Raw genomic sequence first — 25,854 nt, 5'->3', positions numbered from 1 at the left:
TTATAGCTGGTTGTTTGCTTTGATAAGATGCCTGTTTCAGACAAAGGTTCTGAGGTTCCTTCTCTATATTTGTGACATCAGGTGGTGAAAATTGGGTAAGGTGTCGTATTTGCCCAGTGATGTGAAACAGTGTATGAAAGATGGAACAGTTTCATTAATCACCGTGTGGCATTTCTGTATTCCTACAGTGTCTAAGGAAGATGAGGCTTCAATAGTTCACTGCTTCCCCTTGACCTAATAAGAATGGAGATGCATACATCTCATACATATGAGCCTCCTCTGCTGTGTGTATGTACTAACTAACCCAACTTGAGGTTGTACAAAGCATGAAACTAATGTAAACCACAGGGTGCCTTGTGGCACTCACCTTCCGTTTTCCCAGCAGCAAGCTGAGAGTCAGAAGAAAGAAATGATAACTGCTAGCATGACAACTCTTTCCACAGATTGTTCCTAGGGCTGGGCAGCTAGGTGCCACCTCTTATGCAGTGTGAGATGTGAAATATTAATTTATCCCTCAGGGTATACGAGCTCAGAAGAAAGCTGAGGACAGGTGAAAATATAACAGTGTGTATTTGTCTAATAGATGTGTGACTGAAGCGAATTTATGCACCAAAGTGAACAGCGAGATGAATTTTATTAGCTTTCTGAACACACTAGAGATACTGCAAAACAAAGGAAGTCTTTTTTTTGTTAGATTTAATTTAATTTCAGCTAAACATCTCGTCCTGTTTTCAGCGCTCAGGCCGGCAAATCCAACCCTTTTACTTTTTTCCTGAAGGAAGTTACAAAAATCTAAATGCCAGCTATTTTTACAGTTCTGCAGACTTTGAGGGTCTAAGTCACAGTCTAGAAAACCACCTAGAGTGGCATCAGGTGAACACAGAGTAAGTAACAGTCCTTCTCTCAAGTGTGAAATATTTTGACTCTGTAACACACAAACTCCAGCAATGTTGATTCATTCCCTTTTCCTAATGAGGTCTGTACAGGTTCAAAAGAAGGACTGCATACTGAGTCTGGAGGGCTAAGACTAACGTAAAATACTAAAATATTAATGTAAAAAATGATGCTGCTTTAGATCATAGATCAGAGATTTTTTTAAAAGCTACTTTACTACCAGTGAAGTACCAGCATCATTCATAGCTGTGGAAAATCTTAAAGAATCCCTGTCTGCTGTTGATCTTAAGGCTCTTCAGGCCAAATCCAGAACCAAGATCTGACATCACTGACACAAAAATCAGCAATTAGATCTTCAATATATCCACGATAATAGGATTCTGCTTTGATTCTGGAAAGTGTTCCTGCATTACCTTTGAAAAGCCCAACATTCGTAATCTATTTAAGTCTTCTATTTTGACATTTTCCTAGTCCTGATTCTTACAAATGCTTGATTCGAAGACAAAAGAGACATTGGAGTTCTTTCTCTAGTCTTTGGTGAGTTTGGAATCAGCCTCATAATCCCAAAATTACATGAAATGGTTACAGAAAATAATATTGTATTGTATTCTTTGGTGGCAAACTAGTAACAATGGTACGTGGTAACTGCATTATAGGCAGAATTGGAAAGCTTTTTTCAAAAACAACACACAGACTCCCAACTCAAGTTTTTGATGAGGCACCGAGTGCAATGTTGTGTGGGATGATAATTAACTCCTGTCACGAGAGTAGCCCTCCACAGCCACTGACTGATTTGTTCTCCCAGACGGGCAGAAGTGAGCAGAGAAACGTGTTTTCTTCAGAATTTTCTCATGCGCTGCACTTTTCCCAACTGCTTCAGAGTCTAGGAGGCAAAACGAGTAAAATCAGCGTGTTTACTCAGGCAGATAAGACTCTACTTCTCCAAGGAAGCAGGGTTCACCTATATGTATAAATTTATATGTATTTTTATACAGTTACACATGTATGTACATTTACATGTATTTCTGTGTCTTTACATAGAGGTTTTCTACGTTTATTTAAATCCAAGTAAAGGCGGGCGGGCAAGACAAGGCTGCCAGGCAGCAGCCGCAGCCCGGAGGTGCGTGTAGCCGGCTGGGGAGCCGGAGGGCCCCGGGGGCTGCGCAGGGCGCGGGCGGTCCCCGCGCACCTCCGGAGCCGCCGTGCCCCGGCGGGGGACGTGCCCGGCTTCCCAAGCGGGCGGCGCGCAGGCGCCTCTCACTCCCCAGCCCCGGTGAGATGCTCTCGGACGTGGGAAGGGGATCGCCCTGCCTTTCCCTGTCTCCTGCTGTCTCTCCGGCCCCTCCGCCCCACTTTTCCTCCTCTTAGCCCAGTCCTCTGGCTGGGTTCCATTTTTTTTTTTTTTTTTTTACCTTGTCGTTGTTTATTGTTTGGTGTTTTGTGGGTTTGGGGTTTTTTTTACATTGCCCGCTCCCCAGGAGCCCGTTTGCCACCCGCTCTCCGTAGCTGCCGCTCCTCCGAATAGCGGTACCTGAAGGGAGACCCGCCTGTTGATTATCCCCCACTCCCCTCCTCTCCGCTCCCACCCACCCTCTGCGCCCACCCCTCCCCTCCCCTCCGCTTGACTTCAAACCTTCGGATGGTGTTTTGGTGTCATTAGGAGATTAACATCCCTGGAGCACCAGGGGAGGAGGAGGAAAAGGAGGAGGAGGGTGGAGGGGAGAGAGAGACAGCAGGCAGGAAGGTTGGCATATTAACACGAGTGAGGCTCTCCTCCCGCCGTCCCAGCCATCTCCGGCTCCTTGGTGGCAGCGGGGGGGGGGGCGTTTGCCGGCGCCGCGGGTTGCGGCCGGCGGCTGGCGGGCTGCGCCCGGTGCCCGCGTGCGTGGAGCTGCGGCGGCGGGGGCTGCCGGCGGGCGTGCGGCCGCGGCTCCTGCTCGCAGCCCCCCTCTCTTTTATGAGCAGCGAGGCGGAGGAGCGGCAGCGGGGGACACCAGGAGGAGCATTTCTTCCCCGGGGTTTATGAATGGCACTGACATGGAGGAAATACCGTTTCAGAAAGTCAAGACCAAGAGGAAGAAGTGCTGCCACTGCTGCTGCTCTCCGCCGGCTGCCGCGGCGGCGGGAGCGGGAGCCGGGCTGGGGGACCCCCCTCCCTTGCTGCTGCTGGATGCCATCGCCTGCGAGGACGAGTTTGACTGCAAGGAGCTGGAGGCTCTCTTCCAGAGCTACAACCTGAAGCTGGAGCAGACGTCCACCCTCAAGGCGCTGGCCGTCCTCATCGTGCTCACCGCCAGCCTGGCCCTGGTGGAGCTGCTCTCCGGCCCCAGCCTGACCATCTCCAAAGGCTCGCACCCGGTGCACTGCATCATCTTCCTCTCCCTCTTCATCGTCACCAATGTCAAGTACCTGCAGGTCACCCAGCTGCAGCAGATCGTCAAGCTCACCTTGCTCTTCAGCTTCACCTTCTCTTTCCTCTGTTGCCCCTTCTCGCTCGGCGCCTACGGCATGGACCCCCCCAGCGCCCCCGAGCAGGGCATGTGGCAGCTCATGCTGGTCACCTTCGTCTCCTACTCGCTGCTGCCCGTCCGGACCCTGCTGGCCATCGTCTTCGGGCTGGTGGTGTCCGTCTCCCACCTCATCGTCACCGCCACCTCCGTCAGTGCCAAGCGGCAGCGGCTCTGGAGGACGGTGAGAGAGGAGCGGGCCGGGCCGGGCCGGGCACTGCAGCACTGCACGGCCGCGGGGTGCGTGCCCGGCGGGCGAGCGGGCGGGCGAGCGAGCGGGGGAGCGCGGAGCGCGCCCCGGGGAGCGGCGGAGGCTGCGTGCCGCCCCCCGCGCAGCCGGCCGGGGTGGCGGCGGCGGCGGCGCCCGGCGGTGACTGGGGAATGCCCGGTGTGTCCCCGGCGGGAAAGGGGCGAGCACACACCTGTGCTTCGGGCGGTGTCTGTAGTTGCCGAAAGTTTCCGGGAGGCCTGGGAGGGGATAGGGCCGCTCCGGGCAAACGGGACCTCTCGGCTTTGTCTCTCGAAGGAAAACCGGGGAGAGGGCAGGGGAGCCCGCAGTACCGTTTCCACACTGGGGCAGGTTCAGGGGTACCGCACGCACAGCGAGTGCAAATCCAGTGCGTATAAATAACACCGCTTGACTCTCTACAAACTTGGCATAGACAATAAGCTGCGTGTGCTAATAACGCTTCGATCGAGTTGACTCGTGTCCTCGCTGTCTCTCTCGGCTGTGGACCCTTTGTGCCCGCAGCCCATGTGCGGGGGGCTCTGCAGAATCAGAAATAGGTGGGACGCTGAGAGGAGGGGGGAACCCACCTCGCTGTGCTCGCAGCAAGCGAGGTGTTCCCCCTTCAGTTTCCCCAGGGCAGCTAGCTGCTGCCCCGTCTCCGCAGACTTTACCTACTATGTCAGGGGACTTCCGAGCTGTTCCTTTTCCCCTCTGAATTAATCCAGCAAAACCTCCCTCTGCAGCAAGCATCTTTGGAAACGTGCTGCTGCACTCTCCCCCCTCCCCCGAGCAGCTATTTATAGCCCTGCAGGGCTTTCTCCGGCTCCCGTGGCCTGACGGGCCGCACTGGCAGGGGGAGGAGGATGAGGAGATGCGCGTATGAGAACCGCTGGGGCTGGGAGTCGGGGTTTGCTGCTTCAGGCTCAGTTATGTGGTGCTTCCGAGCCACTGGCAAAGAGAAATTGAAAAATTTTTGTGTCCTCCCTCGTGTTGCATTGATTATGTCAGCCCTCAGGGGAAGCACACGGCTTCTAGGGTCTAGATTGGTGTTAAACAACAATTTAGTGCGTAATTGAAGTACTTAGTACATCTGCTGAATCCTGGTATTGTTCTCCATGGCTGTGTAAGGCTGTGTTGTGATGCTAGGTCGCACACAGTTGGCATGGGCATGAACACTGCCATAAGCAGAATCGTACACCTTTGTGCCCAGAACTATGAATTCCTCCTTCCTCCTTACGTGCTCGCACAGACACACACACCTCAGCTTGACATACGTGCTCATAATGGAGATACACAGGGACGATCAAAAGAGTGGGGTTACTGAGACAAACGGCATTATTCGTGGCTTCGCGCTGCTGAGCTCGTGGACAAAATAAATTGTATATTTTGAAGGGGAAGCGAGAGATAAGCTGAGCTTTATGATTTACCCAGATAATCTGATGGTCTATTTTTAAATGCGTGATTTAGAGTTTCCATGAGAGAGAGAGATGATGAAATGCAGGAGCACTGAGAGGAGCCTTCCTTAAAAGCATCCACAAAGATACTAAAACCACTAGAATATTTCTCTTTGAGTAGGGCTGAAGACAGCTATTTTTACTGGAGTACCAATTAGTCCTGACGGGAGTCCAGGCTATCCTGGCTGCCCTGACACAGAGGCAGATTTTCCTTGATGCCAAGTTGCAGCTCAGTGTGGCACCTGCTGTTCTAGACAAACAACATAAAGAAGCTGACAATAACGTCTGTTCACTAGATTGTCTAACCAAGGGCTTGAATGTGAAACATTTTGTAGAGAGGAAATCTGCTAACTTACTTTCTTCACGCTAGTTTTTTTTTTTTACTCAGTTACTCAACAAGCGAGAAGTTGGCTTAAAAATACAGAGAAATAGTTGAATAGCGGCCAATGTGACACACGTATGTTTCTTCTTCATCACCCTCTCCCCCCACCAAAGTAATTTCAGTAATTCATATGCAGTCTCCAGAGCAGTATGCTTTGCTGATAACAGGAGGCAGAAACCAGCTCTGAGTCAAGCAAAATAACCGGTCTGTGAACTTGTGTTGCACAGAAATGCACATTGAGTTGTCACATATTTGCAAGCAAAAAGTCTTCTGATTTGAAGACTATCTCTGTATATGGAAGGGACTCTTCCCTTACAGAGAAGTGCTTTTTTCTTTTCCAAAGAACAATTTCACAGCAGTTGGAAATTTAAAGCCATTTAAAGGCCGCATCATCTGAATTTTATCTGCCTGGCCTGAGAGTAGCCCGGCATTTTTTTTTTAAAGGCTAGAATAGATGCTGACTTGCAGTCCAGATCTTCCCTGCCACTGAATTTTATCATGACCATCCCAGTGCTTGGTAGACACAGCATGCAGTCAGGGAGGCTGGACTGCTCTACGCAGAGCTGCAGTAGTGTGTGCATGGCTCTGTTCTGTCTCACAATTCCTTGTCCCCTAGCCCCAAGCAAACGGGTGCATTTACATCTTTAAATAGAAATCTGCGGTATCCAGAAATGCAGAAGGATCTGCACCAACCACTGAGGCCAGTGTTCTGTTAAGGAAGCTTTTGACTCTTGGGTGATTGAGGCAGGGAACCAATTTTATTTCTGTTTAGCCTGAGCTTTAAAAGAGCGCAGATCTAGTAACGAAGTTACACTGGTGAATTGTCAGCAAGACCAAGCACTTCATGTTGTTTCAAGTTCACTCCATTAAAAAACAGGCATAGCCAAGTTAAGGTGTTTGTTCTGAAGTTGGCTTTTGGATGTATATCTTCTATTCTGTGCTATCTGAGAAATCTCTGTATGCAAGTGGTGCTGAATCAGACCCTGAGTGGGTCTCATGGCGTGCTTAAAATTTGCATTCATATAAATGTAAAAACACTTCAGCATATTAAAATCAATACATCAGCTCATTGTGGGAGAAGTTTGTTACGAAGTCTACACAGTAAAGCACATTTAGTTTGCAAGTGATAGATTTTTGAAAGCACAGTGAGTGCTGTGTGCAGGTGGTCTGGAGATCACAGGCTCATTTCTTCTAGCTCTCTCCAGTATTAGATGTCATGTCCTGTCGGAGTTGAGACACAGGTATGTGTAAAGGCAAAAGGAGAGTAGGAATGCAAGTGCAGGGAACCAAAGAGAGCTGGGGGTGTAACGTGGCAGAACTTCAGCTTCATCTTTCCACTCAGTAGCTGTTTTTTCATAAAATGAAACCTTCTAATCTGCTAATCTGTCCTGCTGGTTTCTGAAGAGAAATGTAGTAATAGATAAAAAATATATACAAATAAGTGGAATATTAAAAATATGCAAAGTACTTGTGGGCAACCTTGACCCCATTTGAAATAAGTTCATGGCAAAAGGTATGGTGTCTTCACAGCTGGTTTTCCCTGTCTTATTTGACACTGTGATAAGGATGTAAATAGTGTATACAACCAGTTGCGTATTGGTCACGTTAGTCGGGCTCTTTCACTTCCTTTGGAGTCATGGAACAAAATGCTCATGCCATATAATGTGGCAAGGTATCCACATGCAGCTAAACCTACAAATTAAGTTTTAACAGCTTGGACTCTAGTCTTTTTTTTTTTTTTCTATTTCTTCCCCTACAGCTTCCAGATGTATGTTAGGTGCTTCCGAGCAGTTACAGAAACACAGAACCCCGCCCGGAGAAGCTTAGTCTAATTTTTGTTGTGATGCTGTGAGTGGGTGTTAGAGACATTAAGGCCAGATGGGGTGAGGAAGGCAAAGGCTGTTCACAGAAATTACTCAGTGGTGACATGGGCACAGTTTCATGACTTACTGCTGACTTTTTTTGTCCCTCTAAATATGTTTGTCCCCTTGTATTTTAAAAAATGTGTGCTTATTTCCAGAAAATTGAAAAGCAAATCGTACACTGACAAAGTGCCCTTACACAACACACAAACCTTTGTGAAAGAGCAAATCTTTTGTGAAAACCAAAGTTCCAACACCAATTACAAAAAGCAGAAGAAAGAAAGGTGCTATCATAAATTAGTGAAAAAAAATATTTTTTTTTTCAGCAATGTGCTGAAATAAATGCTGTAGTATTTTTCTGGCTATAGGCTATATATAAAACTAGTTTTATGTATGCATTTATTCATTTTTATGATTAGCACTTTTATTGATTCAGCAAGTACCAAAATCATAGTGGGGAATGGGTAGATAATGAAAAGGATAATGTGGAGAAACTGGTAGCAGTTATTTAAAATAATTTATGTAATACTTACAATTTTATTTTATCTTAACTCATTGCAGGTTAGTGTGATAGTAGTCTGGAATATCACAGGAATTTTCATTATCATGCCAAAGTTGATCTTATTTCTAGTAGTGTTTAAAATGCAATTAATGAACACATCACTGACAGAACTGTTAATCTCCACACCTTTGTCTTTCACACGGAAGGTAGAGTCCGTCAGCCTGATAAAAAGGGTTGCACATCAAAGACAGCACAGCTCCGTTGTCCTTATTACTCTGTGAGAAGCTCAGGTTTTCCCCTTCATGCATATGCAGTACTGCTGAGGGACTGTGCTAGTTCATCCTCTGTGATGCTTTTCCAATAGTGGTATCAAGAATATTTTTAGTATTGCAAAAGTATTTACACACTAACTATCTGTTTGAATTCACTGTTTTTCTCTCTTTCCAAAGACTGTGACCACTGTTCTTAGAGATTCTCAATGTGTGTGTAACTCCTAACTTTAAGTTGACATTTAGTCTATACTAAAAGATTGGTAAAACTTCCTCCGCCCCTAGTTAAAGTGGGATTTTAATCTTCATTTGTGGCATGGGGATTGCCAAGTATTGACCACAGTCCTTTTACCTAGGGGCTGAAGTGTAGGATTTTCTATGGAATGTACAGCTCAGTGTCTTTTTACACATAGAGATTAATATGTTCTGGGCTTCCTGAGTCTGCAAACTGCTGACGCTGCTACTCTTCATGGGTTTGCAAACAATAACAGCATGCTGATGTTTCTGCACGCTTGAGAAACGAGAAGCCTTTGGGAAATTGGCAAGAATCACACAGACTTGGAGAAATAGTAAATAATAAATAATTTATCCTTCAAGTTTCATCGTTTTGCTCCTACTTAACAACTAGGGAGAATGCAGCTTCCCTCCAACGATGGTCACCATATTCACAACTTTATATGAATTTGATTTTTTTGATAGCAGCTCTTGGCAATGATGTGTCATATGACCTTTGTATGGACACCTGTGGCTAGTGTGTTACTGTTTGGATTGCAATAACACCTGTAAGTCGTCATGGTAGACCAGGTGCTTGTTAACTAGTTCAGTGAAGAAATATGTGCTGAAAGGGCAGACCTTCCCCTTGGCTCCACCTCTTCCTCTCCCATTCTGTACCTTTTGTTTGGAAAAGCTTCCCATGGGAAACGTACGTGGAATTTGCTAATGGTAAGCTCTGGCTGACTTGTTAATCATCTCTTAACATGTCTTAGTCTTGTTATGCTCAGAATCTTGTTTATGGACTAAGAGGAAATGCATCTTATGTAAAGCTAGGAATTTAGGTTTTTTAGTGTAAGTGAAATCTTAACTGGCTAATCAAAGGATCGTTACTAGGCTAGATCTCATTATTACTGAAGAAAAAGAGGGTTATTATGCAGAAAATGTTTTAATAATAGTAAAGCAGCTAACACTGTTATACACTTACTTAGTCTCTACTCTCTGTCCTGGATGTTCAGCTCACCCTTCCCCTGCTTTTCCAAGTCTTAAGGTTGGTGGCTTCATCCTGCTGCTGGTGTTACCTGTGTTGGCAGCATCTGGAGTCCTTCACTGGAAGGAAAGGGATGTTCATGTTAATGGTTTCTTCTTCTTTGCCCTGAGGTCCACTTGGGGACATTTTTTAATACGTTTGCTAACATGCATTTCTCTACTGGCCTACAGCTCTGTGTTGCATCTGAATTTACTGTATATGGTTCTTTTTATGTATGTTAGATACTTTTTCTTTGTTCTCTTTGTTATACTTAAACCCAGTTTTGCCCATCTTCAGGTCTGTATTTCTTTAACTGACCATTGATGAGTCTTTTTTATAGCTATGGGTGTTGTCTTCAGTACCAAACCTATGCCTCATCTTTTGTAATCCCATGCCTGTACTCCTCTATGTCATCTCCTGTGTCTCTACTTCACATGACTTCTGCTATGTTTCCATAGGCCTGTATTTCTGCCTACTATGTTATAGTCGTAAAACTGTTGTGATAACTTACAAAGATAAGCAAAACTAACACAAGCTAGCTACAGACACCTGGTCAATTAGAAAAAATTGCTATTATCCTAAACCAGGTAAAGCAAAGTGCAGGGAGGTCAAGAAAAGTGTAGCCTGAGGATCTAAGCTTTTAGCCCAGAGCAAGCCTGACATGCCTCAGTCCAGAGGTCTTTCAAAATCAATAAAAAGCTTATGGCTTTCTGTATAGCAATGGCAGTACAGTAATAGCGATGGCAATATAGTATTACAGGGCTATATGGATGCAGTCCTTGTAATATGTATGTGGTTTAGACTGTCTTCATGTGTTTTACTGTTGCTTTCATTTTAATGCTAACAAAGGGGGCTAAATGTTGGCTTCATTTCCAACAGTAGAATTTTATTGTCTAGACCCTGGTTAATAGCAAAATATTGTATGTAATGTTAGTAATTAGGGACTGTATTTAATTTACGTACTTACTGTGGGAAAAAGTAGTTTTCATATGTGTTTGTGCAGCTCCAAGCTCAGGGGCTCTCAATTTGTGTTTCAAGATCTTTGAGGTTTGTGTGGGATAAGTTATTGAGGATTTCTCTCCCTTCTGAGCATATGATTTTGGATATATTCAGTGCTAAACTCAAGAGAAAGTTTTGAGAACAGGGAATAGTTGTCCTTGATGTGATCTACCCTTTCTTTTTCTGGATTCAAACTTCTGGTTTTTTTCCCCCATCTTGTTTTCCCCAGTTACTATTATAGTGCAGTGCCTTGCTGGACAGAACCAGTATAATACAATATCTAGCTAGTGCAGGTTTCAGTTGTTTTTCATCTGCTTTAAACACAATCCTGAATGTCTGCATGTCTATATTATATGGCCTTCACTAACTAGAGCAAAGTTTTCTTTCCAGCTTGTTCATATCTCATGCTGTCAGTTTAGATGCATTGCGTTCTTACATGCTAAATTCTGCTGTTGCCATTTCAGAAAACATCAGCTAGCATAAAATAATATTTTCTGTCTATCACGGTTAGTTATTGTCTTGTACTTTCTTAGATTCAAAAGGCCATATTTTCCTGTCTTCCATGCAGGAATAAAGTAGTACAAAATAAAACTAAATGCAAATGGCACGTATGGAAAGAGGGATATGAGCCAGAACAGCATCATTCCTCGTTGCTTGTAAGGTCTTGGTTGTGCCAATATGGAAAAATTGTTAGAAAGTCTTTCATGAGTGTGGTAAATAAATTCACCAAAACCATTATATATATATACAGAAATGCTGTTTTCTTCAGCAGAATTTGAAATAGTGGAAAATCCTAGAAATGTGGATCTAGTGTGACTCTTAAGGCAGGCAAGAGAGTGTGACAAAACTGTAAGAAATATAGTTATTTCTTAGGTAGTGGTTCAGGAATAATAAAGTCCTTTGTCATCCAGAGATGCATGTCGCAAGAAATCATCTCAGTGTGGCTAATATGAAAAATGTTATAGAATAATACTCCACTATGACACCACCTTTCAGATATTTGCTCTGGAGCAAGATGTTCATTATTGGATCCAGAACAAGTGGTTGTACATCCTGCTATACAACTTTATAGAAGTAAATGTAATTAACTGTTTTTTATAGTGGTTAGCACATAAAATTCAGGGGTGCTTATAGCCAACCTGACAGTTTTTCTTTTTTTGCATAGGTTGCTCATTTATACACTACAATAGCAGAGAAATATTTTTCCATTTCCATAAATCTGCTTATGATTCTCTCTCAGAAGATCAAAGTAATTATCCACCCACACAAAATTAGGAAATGAAATAACACTAATAAACACAGTTGTAAAAGGGATTTACATAAAATACAACCTTAATTTGAAGTATCAACAGCCTGGAAAAGAATATTGGGCTTGAGCAGAACTTGTGAAATTTGTTCATATGAAGTTGAGAATAGGCCTGTGCCTTCTGAGTAAAGAATGTCTTTGTTTCTGTACAGAGTTTGAGTTAATCTGTGTAAAATACAATGCGGCAAAATGAAGCTTTGAGGTAAATTGATCAATGGGCATCCAAAGGTGAAGGATATAGGCCTAAGCTTCATTTCCCTTTAAACACCAGGAGCCATCTCATGGGGCTTTAGGGAGATTTATGCGATGTGCCAAAATTTCTTCTTGCTTGTGATAATTTCCTCCCAGAATGATTTAACTAAAACCACACATCATTTAATGTGAACTATGTAGGAAGTCAAAATCTGTTTATTTACCTCATGACATGAAGGTAGCAATGGTAGTGGAAAGGAACCTCTCCTTAAGGGCAAAAAGGCAAACAGAGAGAAGAGAGAAACTGGTGAGGCCGCACCTGGAATATTGTGTCCAGTTTTGGGCCCCTTGCTTTAAGAGGGATATTGAGCTCCTGGAGCGAGTCCAAAGAAGGGCGACTAAACTGGTCAAGGGGCTGGAAAATAAAACTTACGAGGAGCGGCTGAGGGAGTTGGGGCTGTTTAGCCTGGAGAAGAGGAGGCTGAGGGGAGACCTGATTACAGCCTACAAATACTTGAGAAAAGATGGTGGGGAGGTGGGGGAAGGGCTCTTTACATTAGTGATGGGTGATAGAACAAGAGGAAATGGGTATAAGCTTAGTCAGGGGAGATTCAGGTTGGATGTTAGGAAGTATTTCTTCTCTGAAAGGGTTGTCAGCCACTGGAATAGGCTGCCCAGGGAGGTGGTTGAGTCCCCATCCCTGGATGTGTTTAAGAATAGGGTGGATGATCTACTTGAGGATATGGTTTAATGGGGATTAGGGATGGTTGGACTCGATGATCTCTAAGGTCTTTTCCAACCTAGAAATCTATGAATCTATGAAGCTGTATCAGGATCAGATTCCTGCTGTTGCAGGTTGTCTCTGGAGCATGCTCTGCAGACTCCTGGTCACTGCTGTCATGGACGTGACTCCTCACTTTGGATTATGGATCACAGAACTTTGATGCTGTGCTCTGGAAATTGAGGATGAGCCTTCATGGATGTCTTGTGTGATTCCTGGTACTGGACTCTGCAACCGTTGTGTTGATGTCTCTGGTGATCCATGCTGGTGTAATGCAAACCAGCTGTAGCAGGGCTGTGGGAGTTGAGGAAGCCTGTTTAAGTCCATTGTTGGATTAGTTGTGATGAGTGCTCTATCTGTCGTTCATCTGCGCTTTGAAATATAAGGAATAACGATGCTTTTCAGAACAGAGAAACAGAGCGTTATCTCTGTGTTCAGTGTGTGAGTTTCCTCTTCCCACCCCCAGTTATGTAAACCACAGTGGTGAACAATAGCTGCTTGAGTTCCCCCAGATGGAAAGCTTACATTAGCTTATTTGGCCTTCTCCATGCAGCCCGGTCTCTATTTTAGGCAGCAGTAGATTGAGGAGGTTGCGGCTGAGTTAATTTGCCTCATCTAAACTGCTTTATCAATAGTCCATTTCTTCTTGCTTACACTGTTGAAAAGATTAGTCTGATTTTTCCCTTTGAAGAGACCACAGCCTGAAGAGGGGATTCCTATTCTAAACTGCACTTCACAGTATCAGTTAATATTAGCACAATGGCCGAAACGGCTTTGGTAGGAGAGTAATGTGCTTTTCTAAGTGAGAGCACATGCTCTTCTAACAGCTTCTGGAATATCCTTCACTGAAAAGGATGATGATGTATAAGAGGAGAGAGCGAGCTTTGTTTGTTGGGCTGTTAATCAATTCCTTTGCTACTGCTAAATTCAAAACCCAGAAGAGGGTGATTGGTAAAATTGTTTGGCATGGCTTTTTTATCTCGACAGCATAATTTCTAAGCCTTATTTGATGTTTGATAGAGACACCAAGGGAATTGTGAATGAGTTCCGGAATACTCACTGACTGTTTAGTGCAAATCTTATGTGTAGTTAATATATTTATTTGGTGGGCAATGCATAGGGTATGCTATAGGATTTTCTTACCTTGCCTATGGGCAAGGGACATGAAAAATGCACAGTTTTTACTCTTGGGTCTTAGGAGAATATATGCCAAAAAATTTTACAGTTGGTATTTACAGTTTGGATGAACAGTAGCACTGAAATGGGCAATGACCACTTGCAAAGCTATGAATTATTCTGTATTCTTAACTGATCTTTTTGTAGTGTTGCTCGTTTATCATCAGAGGACCTAATAATTCACAAAAATGTTTGTCTTGCTTTTTTTTTCTTTTTCTGCTGCTGATTTTGTGGAACCAATCGCTGTCAGTTTCATGCTGACTACTGTGATTCTTGATGCAGGAACCTCTACTGATCTTCCCTAAAAGATAACATCAACCAGACACAAAAGAGGGAACATTCTCCTGGGGTGGATATGACTGCAGAAAGGAGGTTGATCTTTCCTAATTTCCCTAAGGATGCACAACATGCAGTCCCAGGACTTCATCTATCTTGTCAGTTAGTGAGTCTACACTCACAAACCTTAGTCCTTTGTACAAGACAGTTGAAAACCTTTTCCTGAAGTTGTAATTTAAAAAAAAAAAGTATATCCAAAGCTGATATATAATGCACTGCTGAGTCACAGTAATCTTACTGTGTGTGGTCTTAAATGTTTTATTCAATGGTACAATTTTTTTTCATTGTTGCAACTAAAGTGTTCAAGAGTGGAGTTGTATGAGGAAAAGGTCTTTTATTCTTTAGTCATTGTTCTAATTTAGATTCTCAAAGTTCAAGTTCCTTTACTATCTAAAGATAGATCATACTCCAAGAGTTGTGGTCAACGGCTCAATGTCCAGGTGGAGACTAGTGACAAGTGGTGTTCCTCAGGGGCAGGTATTGGGGACTTTAACATCTTTGTTGGCAACATGGACAGTGGCATAGAGTGCACCCTCAGCAAGTTTGCTGATGACACCAAGATGTGTGGTGTGGTCAACGTGATGGAGGGAAGAGATGTCATGCAGAGGAACCTTGACAGGCTGGAGAGGCAGGCCTGTGCAAACCTCATCCAGTTCAAGAAGGACAAGTGCAAGGTCCTGCCCATGGGTGGGGGCAATCCCAAGCACAAATACAGACAGAGTAGAGAATAAATCGAGAGCAGCCCTGAGGAGAATGACTTGAAGGCGTTGGTTGATGAGAAGCTTAACATAAGACGGCAATGTGCGCTTGCAGCCCAGAAGGCCAACCGTATCCTGGGATGCATCCAAAAGAACAGTGGCCAGCAGGTCAAGGGAAGTGATTCTGCCCCTCTACTCTGCTCTTGTGAGATCCCACCTGGAATACTGTGTTCAGCTGTGGTACCTCCAATATAAGAATGACATGGAGCTGTTGGAGCAGATCCAGAGGAGGGCCAGAAAGATGATCCGAGTGTTGGAGCACCTCTCCTCTAAAGACAGGCTGAGAGAGTTGGGGTTATTCAGCTTGGAGAAGAGAAGGCTAGAGGGAGACCTTCTTGCAGCCTTCCAGTACCTAAACGGGCTGCAAGAAAGCTGGAGAGAGACTTTTTCCAAAAGCATGTAGTGATAGGATAAGGGGCAATGGCTTTAAACTGAAAAAGGGTAGATTTAGATTAGATCTAAGGAAGAAATTCTTTATGATTTGGATGATGAGGCAGTGGAACAGGTTCCCCTGAGAAATTATGAATGCCTCACCCTTGGAAATGTTCAAGACCAGTTTGAATGGGGTTTTAGCAACTTGATCTAGTGGCAGGTGTCCCTGGCCATGGCAAGGGGATTGGAACTAGATGATCTTTAAGGTCCCTTCCAACCCAAACAATTCTGTGATTCTGTGATATTTTGATGACTTACCAAAATACGTAAGAAAGACTTGATGCCAATAGTCCAGTGTCTGAGATGCAAATGTTAGGTTTCTATATAGCATCACTGCTGGCAACTCAGCAAGCCCAGCAAACTTTTCTTAGTCTGTGGGCAAACATGAGTGTTGTTTTGCTAGGATGACTTATAAGGTAATATGTATGTCTTACAGGGAATTGTAATGAAAATTCTTTCTGCATAGGTAGTATTAACATGTATAACAACAGAATGTGAGGCAAACATCCTTCCAGGGTATTACAGAATCTGCTGCTGTGTTTGACTTTTAACATGTTAGGTAAATACCATGATTCTTACTGTCATTGTCCCTAAATCAGTCCCGGGCGAACCATGGGCTTTGACTTTTCAGCAGATGAGAGCAGTGCAACATGTAAGTAGACATTGGCAACAGCATGAGCTCATTCTGTGGCATACTGCAATGAATGCAAAGTATTTTGAGGGTGTGGGTTTTTTCCTTTAGGGAACCCTGAAGTCTTCTGGAAATTACCAGGTATAGTAGTTGAAAAGCTGGCACGCATCAGTCTTGGAGTAGCTGAAGAAGGGAAAACCATTAGGGGTCAGATTACTCATTCTCAGGAGAAATATTTCTCTCTCTAGCATCTGGAAATCTCACAGTTGTTTTCAGAGTTGGATAGACTACCTCCTGTTGGAAAGCTTCTTGGGATCAGTGTAGATGTCAAAGGTCTACTGGTGGCCCACACGTTATATACTTAGATGTAGTATAATCAACAACTGTAGATGTTGATTGGTATTATCACTTTGTAGACTGAGCAGTTTCTGGGTTAAGTTATTTTGGGGAGTTTCATGAGACAAAGAAGTACTATAGGAAAAATAAGACCTAGATAGCTTTCTCAGTCTTTATTCAGTAGGTACAATGCTTCATCTTACACCTCTCCTGGCCTCTCTTCAGGAGTGAATTTCTATTCTGGCATACGATTCCTAATGTTGTAAAGAATGGAGGAAGTTTTTTTTTTTTCAAGATAAAAGTACTGAGATGTAAACAGATACTCGACTTCGCCTTGACAATTAATAAACACCAGAGGTGTGGTTCCACCTTCCATTTTATGGATTAATTTAGTTCTTGTTAAACTGATGGGAACAAAAGACTGTCAGTGTCAGTCAAACATAACGCCAAAGACAAGAAGCAAAAAGCTCTTTGCATCAGCCTGTTGATGATGCCCTTGTCGTCTGAAGCACACTGTTGAAGCATGGGGAGCTCCATGTACAAACCCTAACTTGTGTTTGTGCCAGCTGTATAATATGTGCAAACAGAACAGGAACTCCAGCAAATATATTTTCTTCTCTGACTCAAGGAAACTGGAACACAAGTCTTTGTATTCAGAAGAGGAGAGCCTCGGTGACACACCTTGGTGCACCATGTTCTGGTGCATTCACTTTCTGCACTATGGAGTCATTCCTTCCATTCTAGATCAGTTGTGCGTGTGCCTTTGGTAAGGGTGGGTAGCACTCCATACTGTCCCACCTGAGGCAGGCTTTTGGGAATCTGTCAGTCAAGCTTAGATGCGTGAGCTGACAAACTCTGTCGCATAGCCAGATTCATTTTGGCAATACAGCTGTAATCTTATCTCTATGTGGATCATAAAGTGGCATGAAAGTGCTAGCACACAGGTCAGATAACAGGAGAGGTAACAAAGCCTGGAGATAACTGGTGATATCGTCACATCTGCTGTTTATGTCCTGAATGGTGAACCTGGAAACTTTTAGCAGGTGTAATGACATATGATGCTCAAGTAATGCACTCTGAACAGGAATCAGAAATTTCTAGTGTTGAAAGGCAGTGCCTAGACTTTGTTCAGACTCTGTGAACATCAGATGTCCAGAGTCTAGTAGGAAGGAAATTTCATAGGTGAGTGGTTAGGGTTAGACAAATAATTAAAAGGCCAGGTATTTCTGTGTTTCCTAAAGCAGCTACTAATGGCCTAGTTTTACTCTCAGGACATATTTTAAGTCATCGTTACCACTGAAAAAAGTAGCCTCATGGATGTGAATACACATCTCTATTCACTCATTTTCACTACCCAAATACAGTTGAAGCCCTGCACTGAATGGACCAGGTTGCTAATGTGAGTTAGAACCATCCTGGTAGAACGGGCTCTTGGATGGATGAGATTGCTAGTCCTGTTTATACCTGCATGGACTTCCATGCTGGCATAAAGAAGCTGGGAACAGGAATGAGAAACCAGTGTAAAAATGAGGGCAGAAATGCCTTTCTTTTTTACTGTTCTGTCAGTTTATGTCCTCATGTTGTAACAGCAGCCGTGTTGTCTTCACTGCCACATGAACATCAGTGGGAATAACATTAGCCCAATGACATCTTTTGTAAATGCAGCCTAACTTTTAACTTTATAGCTAATCATGTGTGCATTAATTTAGATATGGATGTTTGGAAAATAGATAAATCGGGTGATATAACTAAAGGTTGGGTTGATTTTAGTATAGCTGCTTAAACAATGTTTTTCATTAATGGATACTGGCACAGCTTTCGGCATAGGTGCCAAACATTTATAAGCAATTTGGAAACATAAACTACTGTTAAAGACAACAATCATATTTTCTTATGTTTCCAAAACCCTTTAAAAGTAATTAAAGGATCCTCACATAAGCTATTTATATAGAGGGACTAGTTTGTTAAATGTTAACCAAAGAAGGAAGTGACTTTTAAAAATGACTAGAAGCAAATAAAATTTGTTTAAAGATGTTGGATTCCTACAAGGTGCCATTTTAGACATCTTTAAATTTCCCAAAACTTTAAAAATTGCCTCAGTGTCCATAAAAAAAGTTTTATATTTATAACCAGTGTGGTGGACTCAATGAGTGAATCACGGAACTCATTACCTCTGGAGCAGGTAGTGATGTGTCTGGTGCCAAGTACAGAAGATACTATATGAGATTTTAGTATAGGAAATCAATAGGCTTCGCATGTTAGCATGGAAATGTTATGTGAATATGTTATTTCTTTCAGAATGGGCAGAAATTATCTTCTCTGCATACAAAATAAGCAGTTTCCATCTTATAGTGTTACTTTGGCTGTATTTGGTTCTGAATACCTGACTTACAAAGCAGACACTGAAAAAACTCCTTAATTTTGATGGTAAAGATGATACCCTGTAATAATCTGTGCTTTTCAGCACTGCTGCATCCAGTCACAGTCAAGAGCAGAAGGAGATTCACAATATATTTAAATTTGTCTTGCAGTTTCTTTCAGGAAGAGGCCTTGCATAGTGCTGTAGTTGCATGTATTCAAATAAAGAGATCTTGCAACAAATTTATGGAAAACACAAAAGAGCACTTGCTGAAAATTAACGATGCAGTGCTATAAAATGCACTAGTTGTATATCCTGCAACCTGTCTTGCTTTGCAGTAGTGTCTCAGGGAAGCACTGCTTGCCTAAAATGCTGCTTTTTTCAATGACTGCTTCCTCGTTGCAGCTGAGAACAGTAACACAAAGCAAACAAGGGATTGCTCGTGAACTTTATATATCAAATTCTAGGCTGAAATTCAGCTTGTCTTATTATTATTTACCATTGATGTTATGATAATGCCTACAGGTGCCAACTTCGATTAGCTTCTCAACTCACTGCTTGCTGTACAAGTGCACAAATAACAAACAATCCATTGCCCTCTGCTAGACGTGGCAGTGGATAGAAAAAAGACTAAAGGTAGAGAAGCAAGATGATTTTCCAAAACTCAGAGGTCCATCAAAATAGATTGTGAGTCTCCTGACTCTAACTGTAGTTGTCTGGGACAAGAATTTCATAAAGTAAAGACTTCATCTTAGGCATCATAAAGCCCCAAGGAACAGTTTAAAATATTTCCATTTACTCTGGGCTAAGCCATACTGTCGTGTTTTCTTCTTTTCAGTTACTTTGAGGTGAACCTTTTCCTCTGGTCTGCATGACTTGGGGCAAGATGTTCATAAAAGAACAAGGAGTTTCATGTTACAGTTAAATGGAACATGTTTATGAGCCACTTAAACCTTTTTTCAATGTATTTGCCTCAGTAACTTTGTTATTAACTGCATAAGATGTAGATGAAAGGTTGATTTTGTTTACCCAAAGCAATGACATGAATGTTTACAACCAAGAATAGCCATTCATCTATATATTTTCCAATAATAGTCTGAATTGTTTTGCTATGTTTTTTCTCTCTGGGGCAAAGTGAAGCTACAAATATGTTTTTGAATAAATTTTCGTCACGTTTTAGAAGAAACCAGCCATAATTTGCACATTTTCATGGCTATTCATTATAATTCTGTATCTCGGATATAATGTTGAGATAAAGACGAATGGAGTTATGCCAGAGCATATTGTATTTTAGTTCTGATAATGGTAGGAAACTAACACTAAGTAATTTGGAATCTGAAAAACGAACATGGTGCTTAAATGCTGTTTTCTACAAAGATTATTTTCATTTCTGTTTGGGATTTCTAAACCAATATTAACAAGCTTTCTGAAGGCAGCACACTGGTTTACCTGCAGAGGATTTTGGCTTCTTTTTGCTCCATGACATAAAAGAGAGAGATGTAAGATGTGTGTACCTGGCCAGGTTGAGAGGAATCTTGAGGGAGTCAGTGGTTAGTCAAACCACAAAGAAGAGGGAAGCTGTCCTGTAATGTGTTGCCAACTGATGATAATTCCCAGGAGTGGCTTCACAAACATTGTGAGTTAGGAAAATCCTGCAGTGCACATTATGGGCGTTTACCTGTAGCTATATGTTTGACAGTACATGGTTGAAGCATACTTTAGCAGAAGAAATGAAAATGATCAAAGAATAGATAAAACATTTGTGATGTGAGGTGTAAAAGTAGCTTTGTTCTATAAAATACTGTGAAAAAATACATTTCCCTCCTCTTTTCTGCTTTGATTTGTGAAACTTTCACTGTGGTTGCTTTTTGCTATTTGAATAGTTCATTTGAATATTGCAAATGCTAGTCTAAAGTATACAAGTATGCAGTCGCCTACACAAAGATAGAGCAGATTTATTCTGAAAGTTATTGAAAGAAGTATCCTGCCTGTTTTCTATTTTTTCTCTTTCCTCATTCAGTTTTTCCCTCCCAAAGGAAATGAGTCAGAGGACTCTTAATTTCTCATTCTGTCTGTCTCTTTTCTTTGTTAGTGTTCTTGCACAGACCTCTCAAAGATTTTCCCTCAACTCATTTCTAAGCATCTCTATGACTAGGGGAAGGTCTCCCTTTTTTAATATCTTTTCTGAATTCTTTTATTACATAGGCCGTAAATATAAATTTCTACGTCTTGTTCTCAAGTCCTTCTTGTGCAAGACCCTCAAAAGAGAAACTCATCTTGGTGCCGCTTCCACTCTTTACACTTTTCAAGAGTAGAGATTGATGCAGAAATGAGAAAAATCGAAGGGTATCTCTTTGACTGTTGTGTTTCATCCTGGAACAAGCAATTCACCCAGTGATTTTAATGGTGGGTTTGCTTAAGTATGAACATGAAGACACCTCTGTAGACTGTTTTTCAGTATCTAAGTTCAGAAAACAGTAGGAAGTGTATTGGCTCTTTCTGTGTGGTGTTTTGTACTACGTAAATTTATGAACCTCTGATAGTAGCTGAAGGGTTGGTTGTTTTTTTTTCAGAGTTCTTGGGAAAAATAAAGCTCTCCCTGCTCCTAAAATTAAGAGTATTTTGTCAGTTAAGTATTTGAACTAAACTCGAGTTTTCTTGCTTGCTTAATTTTAACTTTCTGTATTTTATTCTTTTTCTAAGATCATCTTTATGATTACAGAGTAGATCCTAATCTGACGGATGTTTCTGAATGCAACCTCAGGGTCATTACTGAACAGCAGTAGACAAAAAATGCTCACAGTACTTAAGCTGTTGGTGTTCCTTTTATTTTGTTTTGCCTTCTGTTTGTTTAGAAGTTCTCTGCGCAACCCTGACCAGTAAGTGTAACATCCTGAATGTGTTGCTCTTGACTTTCTGTAAACACATCACAAAAGTACAACTTCATGGGTTTTTTTGGTTTGCTTCCTGAAAAATCATTTATCATCAGCCAGAGGAAAAAAAAAAAAATACACCACTCAACCTTCTTAAAGTTAAGTTTGCTTTTTACTGTAAATAAATACTCACTGACAGTTCTCATCTGAAGCTTTGATGCAAATCTTAAAAGCCTTCAGGACAATATAAATTGTGGCCCTTTACAAATATAGTTTCCGGGACAGCTAAAGGGCCTGCTGTTTCATAAACACTGTGCTCTGAAGCAGAAACATTTATCTGTCTACTGGAAGATTATTTTACGTCTAAGATCATATTCCTCCTGTGAAAGAAATACCTCTATCGTCCTTATTCAGTTCTGGACTATTTGAAAGTAAGGGATGGAAATATAACGTACAACTGCACTTGTAAGTGAGATTTGGGCTGTAAGTATGACTAGTGTGATATAAGAAAGCTGGTAGATTTCCTCGTGTGCTGCAGCAATATCCTTCCTCTACCACCCAGCGAGAGACTGACATGCATCCCTCTCTGTGTGGTGTGTTTTGCCGCTCTTGTCTGTTGAAAGATCACAGTTAAATCCCAGGTGAGGCTTTTATTGCTGTTCAGGCGTGGAAAAGGTGATTATTTTTTTTTTGTTGACAGACTATGTTTGAGTTGTAGATATGAAAAAAAATGCATACTTTGCTATTGACTTCAACAAGTTTACTTTCCATGTGAAAAAAGTGATTGTGTTAATGGGCTTGTTTCAGAAACTCCGTATGAAATTATATATTGCTTGACTAACATCCTCCTTGAACAATTTGATCATTTGCAATGACCAGCACCATTTTCAGCCTTTAGGCTCTGAATCAAATTCTTGTTGTTCTGGGTTTTTTTTGTGATACGCTACACCACATGATCACGATGTTACAAGCTTGGCTTTTGCATTTCCTATTTAGGTATTAATGCAGAACCAACAGACGGTATGTAAACCCTACTCTTCTCATATGGTGCAATCAATGTTGTATATGAACAGCTAACTACTTGACTTGGCTGGACTTAAATGACTTGTTGACAGATTAACAAGTCCAAAACAAAGATCTGAAAAATTATTTGAATGCCTTTCTAATTGTGCTTTGCGTAACGGCTCAATGTCCAGGTGGAGACCAGAGACGAGTGGCGTTCCTCAGGGGCAGGTATTGGGGACGGCACTGTTTAACGTCTTTGTTGGCAACATGGACGGTGGGATAGAGTTCACTCTCAGCAAGTTTGCTGACAACACCAAGATGTGTGGTGTGGTCAACATGGTGGAGGGAAGGGATGTCATGCAGAGGAACCTTGACAGGCTGGAGACGCAGGCCTGTGCGAACCTCATCCAGTTCAAGAAGGACAAGTGCAAGGTCCTGCCCGTGGGTGGGGGCAATCCCAAGCACAAATACAGGCAGAGCGGAGAATAAATTGAGAGCAGCCCTGAGGAGAATGACTTGAAGGTGTTGGTTGATGAGAAGCTTAACATGAGATGGCAATGTGCGCTTGCAGCCCAGAAGGCCAACCGTGTGCTGGGATGCATCCAAATGAAGGGTGGCCAGCAGGTCAAGGGAAGTGATTCTGCCCCTCTACTCTGCTCTTGTGAGACCTCATCTGGAGTACTGTGTTCAGCTCTGGGGTCTCAAACATAAGAATGACATGGAGCAGATCCAGAGGAGGGCCAGAAAGATGATCCGAGTGCTGGAGCACCTCTCCTCTAAAGATAGGCTGAGGGAGTTGGGGTTGTTCAGCCTGGAGAAGAGAAGGCTCCAGGGAGACTTTCTAGCAGTCTTTCAGTACCTCAAGGGGATCTACAAGAAAGCTGGAGAGGGACTTTTTGCAGAGGTGTGTAATAATAGGACTGCAATGGCTTTAAACTGAAAGAGGGTAGATTTAGATTAGATCTAAGGAAGAAATTCTTTATGATTAGAGTGGTGAGGCACTGGAACAGGTTGCCCAGAGAAGTTTTGGATGCCCCATCCCTGGAATTGTTCAAGGCCAGGTTGGATGAGGCTTTGAGCAACCTGATCTAGTGGCAGGTGTCCCTGGCCATGGCAAGGGGATTGGAACTAGATGGTCTTTAAGGTCCTTTCCAACCCAAACCATTCTATGATTCCATGATTTTCAGTATTTGCAGTGTGATTAGTCTTGCTGAGATTTAGAGAGCATGGTAAACACTGTGGTTTATTTAGTTTTGTTGTGCAACTAAAGAAGTGGTTTAGGCACAGTAATTTTGGAAAACGAAGCCGATCTTGTCCTCAGTTGTGTTTGCATAACTCTTCCTAATTTCTGCACCAAATGCTTTCATGCATATCTGAGTACTATACAAAACAATGACCTAGATTAGGAGCTTGGTTTAATTATGCATGCTCAATTTAGTACATTTTAAAGAGTTACTTAATTTTTTTACCAATTTTAATTGAGATGAGAACTTGCCGTTATTTTTTGAGACTTGTCTTCAGTGAAGTTAGTTCACATGGGTTTAGAGACTCTGTTATTTCCTATTTTTTACTGTCTCGCCATCCATTTCTTTCTTTCTTTTTCAATTTTTTTCACTTTCTTTTTTCCTTCATGCTTTTTTGTGCTTTGGTGTGCGCGCTGTCTTTGGCGCACATGATATTTCTCGTGCGCGCTCTCTCTCTCCTACCCTCTTTCTTTCTTTGCATATTTATCTTTTTCGTGCTCTCTTTCTTTTTCTGTCTTTCTCAAGTGATAGGGGAAGGAAAAGAAACACTGTTTTCTTCATTTATTTTCTTCTCTCAGGTACAAGTGTTGACTTTGCTCTCTTCATGCAGTGCTCAGATGATGACTGACACAAAGAGTAGCACACTGGAAAAATCTGTAGAGAACTGTACAGGGCTAGAGCCTGTGACCTTCTGTAGGAATATGTTCTGTGTCTGACTGCACTGAGGATTTTGACTAGAAAAGCCTACGGAAAAGTAAAGTACATATTTCAAGATTTGCTCTTCTGGCTGCTTGTAGTCTTTCATGGATTAAAGCATTTTAACTTCTGAGGCTTGAAACAAATTCTTACAGATTTTTGCACAGAGCAGCAGTGACCTACTCAGGTCTCATCACCAAACTGGTCAGTAAAATGTAAAGTATAACTGTGTAAAGGTATCCTCTACTCACTGTTATGAAGGCTAAATATCCCTTTAGAAATAAATTAAGACATGGTGGTGACTACATTATATATTGAATACTACGGTACCCCTATATTCAACGAGACTTGAACTGTGAGGCACAGGTCCTCACAAGTATTTATGTCTCAGAGTCCCTAGGTTGATTTTAGAGACAATTAGACACCTAAATACATGTGTGGGTTTGCACATAAGTCAACCCATAGTTGACTGCTTTCATAGTAATTTCTCCACAAACAGGCCTTTACTTGCAGACACCTTGAAAGCCTTGGATGCTGATGGAAGCTCTGGTTTATATGGAAGCAAGTGCTAAGAATAGGCAGGAAATCACTTTTTTTTTTACCAGTAGGGCTTAGTTTGATGAATACCAACTCAGGAATCACTTGCCATTTGTCAGGCTCCATATCAGGAGGGACATACACAAGCTGTGAAGTACAGATGAATGCAGAGAGAAATGTTTCAGTGTGTCCCTATTACCCTGGACATTTACTGAGCACAGCAAAGCAAAGGTGGTTAAACTCTCAGAAATGGTTTTAAATGCCTTTTTCTGCAGAAGGAGGTCTGATTCTCTCTGTTGCATGACAGAAGACCTTGAGCTTCCAGCTTGGGCCTGAGATGGATACCCCTGGATGACTTGTGCTGTGTTACCATAATGCTTCAGCTGTGTCAGGACTATTTGCCTGAACACCTTTCAGCATTGCGTACTGAACATGTCTTAGCTGTTGAATTCAATTTGGGCTGAAACATCCAAAAGGTACCTAGTCATGCAACTCCCCATGATCATGGCAGAATTAAGCCTCTAAGTCTGGGCATTAGTTCTTGCAACTGGATAGAGTGGTGCAGGAAGAACTTTATAAGCCTGAGCTCTTGCTTTGTGTTGGAAGGTTATAGCAACCTCATGGAACTGAATTTCCACTGTACGGCCATTTGAGTCACACTGTGGTCCCCGCAGGCATCTCCATGAGCACCGCAGGCTGCTGGTTCCCTAAATGTGCACGTGAACACTGGCTGTGCACCGCACAACTAGTGAGTTTGTGATTGGCCTTTGTTAATTATTAGACTGTAGTAGGACGTCATGTTTCAAAGGTCAAGATGGGAACCATTGGTACCAAACCGACAATCAGAAGTGCGT

At 42.4% G+C, this 25,854-nt stretch overlaps 1 protein-coding gene across 1 annotated transcript in view; it reads left to right on the top strand.

Annotated features, from left to right (window-relative positions):
* The first annotated feature begins 2,916 nt into the window (after positions 1 to 2,916).
* The window catches only part of ADCY1 (adenylate cyclase 1), a 153,201-nt gene continuing 130,263 nt past the window's right edge, over positions 2,917 to 25,854 (top strand). Inside the window, exon 1 of the mRNA XM_086614699.1 lies at positions 2,917 to 3,585. Within this exon, the coding sequence (XP_086470825.1) occupies positions 2,917 to 3,585 (669 nt within the window). The remainder of the gene's footprint in view (positions 3,586 to 25,854) is intronic.

Source organism: Tauraco erythrolophus, chromosome 7 (assembly GCF_009769465.1).
Source record: "Tauraco erythrolophus isolate bTauEry1 chromosome 7, bTauEry1.pri, whole genome shotgun sequence".
Classification (NCBI taxonomy): domain Eukaryota; kingdom Metazoa; phylum Chordata; class Aves; order Musophagiformes; family Musophagidae; genus Tauraco; species Tauraco erythrolophus.
This window is presented reverse-complemented; position numbering and strand designations above follow the sequence as displayed.